General features: G+C 52.6%; 1 protein-coding gene across 1 annotated transcript in view; it reads right to left on the bottom strand.

Annotated features, from left to right (window-relative positions):
* Window positions 1–328: 328 nt before the first annotated feature.
* The window catches only part of BTC (betacellulin), a 32,756-nt gene continuing 26,208 nt past the window's right edge, over window positions 329–6,876 (bottom strand). The window contains exons 4-6 of the mRNA XM_065405111.1: window positions 3,519–3,665; window positions 2,005–2,112; window positions 329–437 (exon numbers count right to left, since the gene is read on the bottom strand). Coding sequence (XP_065261183.1) covers window positions 2,007–2,112; window positions 3,519–3,665 — 253 coding nt within the window. The 3' untranslated portion in view covers window positions 329–437; window positions 2,005–2,006. The remainder of the gene's footprint in view (window positions 438–2,004; window positions 2,113–3,518; window positions 3,666–6,876) is intronic.

Raw genomic sequence — 6,876 nt, 5'->3', positions numbered from 1 at the left:
ACAGACAACAGCCCCCTTCACTACATAACCGTGTTTCTCTCCTAGTGCACAGTCCATCCTGCGCACTGAATGAGGCAGGGTCCTGTGGAAGCAATGGCATGTGATCAAACAGTAACATGGGCTGGGAACCCCTGACACAAACTATTTATTACATATGCCAGATCCATAACTCATTAATTTGCTGCTAAAAACCTATCGGTTATCCTGATAAACGTTAGCTACAATTGCTCAAACGTATGAAAGCTCAGAGATTTAGGAGAAGACTTTCAATGGCGCTTGTGCCCTTTGTTTTCACAAGACATAGCTACAAATAAACAATGTAAAAACACCTGTTATTCATCTGCCTTTATTATCCGGGCAATAGCCCTTCTGTGTCCCTCTCCAATAGAGCAAGACATTGTGCTGTTTGGAACCTGCCTGCAGGTGCCTTCAGTAACCTGTGGAGGTTAAAAGAGAGAGAGAGAGATGTATTAACAGCAGCATGAAGACCTGGCTTGTTAGAATTGTGTTACTTCTGAGTTAAAAAACATCCAAAAGTTTCTATGTGGGCGGGGGCAGGTCAACCTGCGTAGGGCCAAAACATGTGAAATGGGCTGGTGTGGGGGGAGGAATGTGTGAATAGCACCTGGATTGTACACAGACTTTGGGAGAACCACCCCCCTATCGCAATGCGACTCTGCCACAGGGAAGCCCGTAAGAAGATAAAACAGGCACTCAGAACTCAGTGCAAGAACACTTAGGCTTTAAAGGAGGGGGAAGATGTGTCTTGTGTAGGATTTTTCAAATCCCTCAGTGCTGGCTGAACTCTGCTTCCATTGGAGTTGGCAATAACGCTTCTACGGGAGCGGAGTTAGGCCAATGTTGAGTGCTTGGGGAGAGGAGGAGTTCAGGCCTGCCCAGAAGGGGAAGGAGGCCAGGGATGAAGCCAGGGAACCTTGGGAGCCAGGGGGAAGCCCACACAGAGCCTGGCTCATGCTAGCGAAGGACCCCCCTGGCCACGAGTCACTGGGCCCTGCTCCCACTAGCGGCACGTCTGTAGGAACCGAGCGGCTTTTGGCTCATCTCGCCCCGGTAACAGACTGAACACACACTCTTCAGACCAGGAACGGTCTCTAATTAGGGTGCCCAGTACAACGGGGACCTCGCTAACCCAGACAATTATTATTATAAACCCCCACCTCCGAGGGGGGCTGCAATTAGAGGAATTTCTGCCAGCACTAAGTGCCACAGGGATTTTCAGTGGACACCTTCCTGACCCCCAACCCTGGCGCTTCCCCAAGTACGCAGTGCCCCTCCACAGAGCCTGGGCTATCGCTCCCCTTCGTTCCCTATGTCAGGGGGCTTTTACACTCCTCTCTGAGTCAGAGAGAGAGAGAGACTGTGTCTGTGTCGCAGCCAGGGAAACCATGCTGGAACCTGCTAACGACAAGCGTGTGTGAAGCTTGGCTCTGCTCTAATGAATGGGGTGCCAATGGTACCTCCTGTGGTTCTTCTTGGTGCCGTGGGGGGAGCGTCTCTAGTCAGTCGTATTTCCTCACTCTACTGCCAGCACATGTCCCTCCTTTCACTCCCCTCTGCCCTGGCCCAGCTGCAGGAGAGCACAGGGGATCCAGCCCTACTCACCCCTCTGCAGACCTTTCACTGGGTTCCAACCCCACCCTCCTTCCTGTCCATCCCCAGCCCCCGAATGGAGCTGCAGAGGGGAACCCGAGGGGTGACTCTGGCCTGCAGAAGCCCCATGTGGGACAGGGCAGGAGCTGGAAAGAACACCGCTTGGTTTTCACAGCCCAGCTTGGGTTGGCAGGGCTGGCTCTTCAAAAGGATCTAGTTTTTAATTTTAGACTGAGCAACTCTGGTACGGAGTCACCGGGAGGCAAACAGAGAGATGCCCCTAGGGCCGTTTTTACAGAGTCACTCCTAACCCAGCTGCTGCATGTGGCGTTTAAACCGGACATCGACAGGGCTTCGTTTTCTGCATCCCCCCCAGCCCCCAGCCTAATTCACCTTCATGCAATGTCCGTCTCTAGGACATCCTCCTGTTTGGTAGGCAAATCTTTCTCTAGCGTTTCCATTTCTTCTTCCTTTCTCCTCCTGCGGCGCTTCCGACAGTGACTTGCAAAGCAAAGTCAGCGATTAACCCAAGCTAGCTTGGTTAGTAGCAGAAATTCACTGTCTCTTTCAAATCAGACATACTTCCCCCCCACCACCACCACTTAAAGACCCATAGAGCACTTCTCAGAGCCCTGTATAAACCATGATCAACCCTCCCAGCACACCTAGGAGATCATTAACTCGTCTCCACAATTTACAGATGAACAAACTTGAGGTCAGCTCTCCTCCAACCCCTATTAAAAATCCATGCAGACTCCCACTGACTTCAGTGGAGGTTGAAAAGGGCCCTGGGGCTCCAATTCAGCAAAGCACTGAAGCCTCAGGCCTTCCTAGAAACAGCTATAATTAAATCGGTACAAAAACGGTGCCTAGACCAGCCCTTCCAGCGGTCAAGTGAATTGTCCACAGCGGGAGTCCAGGGAAGAGCTAGACTGGAGTTCTAACCCATGTACTCAGACCCACTACCTCCACCTTCAATCCATCGGTCCCTCTTGGGAGGCGTTCGTGGGCCCCACTTCTCATTGCCACTTGCTTGTATACCAAAACAATGGGTAACTTCTGTCCTGCTCAGCGCTTGTTCCGGGGATTAGCAGGCCCGGCATAGGGGCTACTCCTTTTGCAGCAGGCATTTGCATCAGTCAGAGGTTCTTGGTGGAGTAAGAGGGAGTCCACCATCCTCAAAAATAAATGTGTGAGATCTTTGGGGCAAGAACAGTCCTATTGTTTGCCTGCACGGCGCCCAGCAGAATGAGGCCCTGGACCGTGACTGGGGCTCCTAGACACTACCACACTACCAATCGCTACCCTGCAGAAAAATCCAATGCTGGCAGGAACCCAACAACAGTTTTCATCTGTCAGGTTGGGTCTGGCATCCCTTGAAATCAATGGCAAAGCTCCTAGCCACTGCAGTGCAGTGCTGCAGGATTGGGTCTTGAAAGGGGACAGGGCCAGCGTCAGCTGGCTTGGGCTTGAGGCGTGGGGGCTAAAAAGAACAGCGCAAATGTCCAGGCTTGGGCTGGAGCCCGGACTCTGAGATCTGCCCCGCCCACTGGATTTCAGAGCCCAGGCTCTAGCCCAAACACCTACCCTGCTATTTTTAGCCTCACAGCCCAAGCCCCAGAAGGCCGGGTCAGCTGGACTCTGTGCCACGGGTCTTTTATTGCTGTGCTGATGTACCCTGGGGTTATTAGGAGCAATGAGAAATAAATTGTATTGCAAAGCCACGATGAGAACCATCATGAGCGCATCCCTTGACGCATTCCTCAAAAGGCTACTAGTAATGCCTGATGTTTCCTTTCCAGGCCAAACCCCCCTGTTGTAGAAGCGGTGGAGGAGTTAGACAGACCTCGCTAGTGTTCATATGCACTTGCACAACACAGAGATGCAAAACACACAAGCATACTTACTGACTGCACGTGCAGATGCATATTATCAGGCCGATCAGCGCCACCATGGCAACGATCAAGCAAATCACTGCAATCTGGCCTTGATCTCCTCTCAGGTAGAAGATGTCCACTCGCTCGCATCTTGCGCCCGTGTAGCCTTTCTCGCAGCTGCAAGAGGGAGGGAAAGAGGGACAACATAAAGACTTGGCACTCCGACGAGAACACCCAACGGTCACAGGAACGGGAATCAAAGGCCAGGTCCTTCGAACGCGCACACGGACACAATCGTTGAGAGCTGCATCGTAACTCCGCCAGCTGCCCTGTGCAAGGGGCAGCACATAGTCATGCTGTCCCAGGAACAGAGCCCAGCATGAAGTGTGGCTCCCGCACCGTCCCTCCCCCTCGCTCTGGGGAATGACTACGTTACTTCACTTCCTTTCCTACGGCAACCAGGGTTCCACCACCTGGCTCACAGGCGGGGGGGGATCAGGCGGAGCAGGGGCCATGCACCTGGAGTCACAGTCTGAGCAGGGAGCAAGAGAGGGGTCCTGCCTCCCTGAGGCAGGGCTGTGACAATCCAGCCCTATATGAGCAAGGCTTTGCAGGATCGGGCCCCAAGTTACTATCCATTGCATCAAAGCCCGGGGCCCAGAGGACCCTTTGGGTGAACCCTGCCACCAGGCTGCTGCAGCTGTGGTCAGGGATGGGTTAAAGCCAAGCATAACCTCTTTCAGCTTCAAGCTTGCTCATACATGCCTGGTGGAGCAGGTCCCACCCAAAGTGTTAATACGCCACCCCTGAGCGCAGGGTGCCCCTTGGACCCTGGAACTCATCAGGGAGGGACACGGGCCGGTGATCAGAGACGGGTGGTTTGGTTTTTCCTGCAGGGTCTTGGGCTTTGGCTCTCCAAGGAGTGCCCCACTGAGAACACTTGCTGCCAGCGTCACTCACAGCAGGCAGGGAGAGCGCAAACCTGCCTGGAGACCACTCACGCGCCAACACAAATCGATACCAACCAGAGACGACCTCCTATTACAGCAGCAGGGCACCCAGTTTATTCTGGGAAAGAGACTGGCTAGTAAAGGCTCATTATCTTGGGCAGATTTTACTGTATTTTCAAATTTCTCAAGGTTAACTGCAGCATTCGCAAGGGTGCGGAGTTACCCTCAGCTTGGAATGTGGGGAGTCACTTTCCACCGGTCTGAAACGGCACAGCTGCCAAAAATCACCCTGGGCCTTGAAAATCTTTTTGCTGCAGAAATGGAACCTCATCAGCTGACTTGTGAGCCAGCCACTACAAGCCAAGTCCCAGTCCCCCTGATGAAGTGCTCTCCAAGAGTGGACTGAATGTAAACACCTCCCCAGCTGTCTGGTGAAGCCGATTCCATGCCTTCTGTTCAGAAGGGCAAATGAAATCCACAGTACGTAAGGTACAGACGTGAAGAGAGCACACACAGGGAGAGGGACTCAGGGTAAAAATCTTCATCCTGAATCTCTCTCCTTTCCTCCCTTAGGCATTGTGGGGGTCAATCCACTGTAACATCCCTCCATCACCAGCAGTGCCCCCCACACACTCCTGCCCACAGGAAGGCGAGCATCAGTGGGAGGTTGATCTGAAAGGGCCTAGCAGGATAAACACCAGTGGCCCATCTACACTCGCTCTCCCACGGTTCGTATTGGTGGAAGTGCTAGAGCAACAGCGTGAAAAGTCAGATGCACACAGACGGCAGGCGCTTCTGGCTGTATAGTCCCTGGGGAGGGACTAGATTTTGGCACCCGGCACAGGGCAGAGCAAACGGCGAACACTGAACAAATGCACAGTCACCATCAGAGGAATGTTAGTGTGGATTACGGTAATTAGCATTATCTAAAGCTCACTATTCCCCCAAATCACAAGCACCGAGGCACCGACATGAAGCGTGCAGCCGTCATTCTAACAGCCATTCCAGTGCAAAGCCCAGCCAGTTCGCCAAAGCTCAGCAGGCGAGGGGCTGTGCGAATGTTTGAGGCCAAAAGCTGAGACTCATACATATCCTGGCCCCACATTCATGAACGGAGGGTAAAAGGTTGTTCAAACCTTGCATCCCACCTTCGCCATGTACCTGTGCAGCTGCCTTCTTGGAACACTTGGGGGGGAGGGCTTGCAAGGGGGAAGAACAGTGACCTTTGTTCCTACCCCCAAAATCTTCATGGGACAGCCACTGACTTCCTGCCACCTGGTGTGCGAGGCCATGTCTACACTACCACTGCCGCAGTAATCGCATCACTTGCGCACGTACTTTTACTCCTTGTGTCGGCGGTGTGCGTCCTCACCAGAGCCGCGTGCCTCGATTGTACTGTCAGTGTGGTACGACTCCTGAACGCCATTAACAGTCGACAGAAACAATGCAGTGTCTACACAGACACTGCGGTGACCTAACTACATTGACCTTGACTCCACGCTGCTCGTGGAGGTGGAGTTAAGTCAAAGTAGTGGGGCAGTTACATCGGCGGGAGCAAAATTGAAGCCTAGACACTTCCATAGTTAGGTGGACGTAAGCTGCCTTGCGTCGACCTAGCTCTGTAGTGCAGACCAGGCCTCGGTGTGCACACATAAGAGTGAGAGCAAGTAGGATCTCTAGCCCCCACTTCAGCCAGGTTCTTATGCCCTCACTTTAAGCACAAGTTGCTCCACTAAATCAGTGGAATTAGTCACGTCCTTAAGGATAACCATAGGTATATCTCCATATATTAAGAGAACACATCCTGCAGAACTGGAAGGGACCTTGAAGGTCATTGAGTCCAGTCCCCTGCCTTCACTAGCAGGGCCAAGTACTGTCCCTGACAGTTGTGGTGGGTTCCCCCCCAATCCCTAAATGGCCCCCTCAAGGACTGAACTCACAACCCTGGGTTTAGCACGCCAATGCTCAAACCACTGAGCTATCCCTCCCTCTTGCTGAGGAAGTCCTGAATAGGAGCGGCTTGGTTTGGACAGTGGAAAACCTTTCCCCTACTTTCCAAAATCACCAGGGCAAATGCACAGCGATCAGCTTCCACAGACTAGGCCTTGGGAGACCTCGGGTTCAGGTCCCTGAGCCACACAGACTCCTGCGGGCCATGAAGATACGTGCACTAAAGAATGTGAAGTGCTCACACCACGGCAATGGGGCCAGATAAGTACCTAGACATCAGTTTTGAAAGCTACTTTTATTTCTGTGTAAAATGAAAGCTTAGATTATATAGTCAGTCACAAGCTTCTCCCGGATATCATTATTGCTCCTTACGGCACTCTCAATGCAATGGAACTGTATGTTGAAAGACTTTAACCCAGCAAGGAAGAGTCGTCATGTGCAGGAGACCTAACGAGTAAAACTGGAGCGCTATGGGCCACGTTTTCCCA

This window comes from Emys orbicularis, chromosome 5, assembly GCF_028017835.1.
Source record: "Emys orbicularis isolate rEmyOrb1 chromosome 5, rEmyOrb1.hap1, whole genome shotgun sequence".
NCBI classification, from domain to species: domain Eukaryota; kingdom Metazoa; phylum Chordata; order Testudines; family Emydidae; genus Emys; species Emys orbicularis.
Note: the sequence above shows the minus strand (reverse complement) of the source record. Positions and strands in the feature narration are given on the sequence as shown.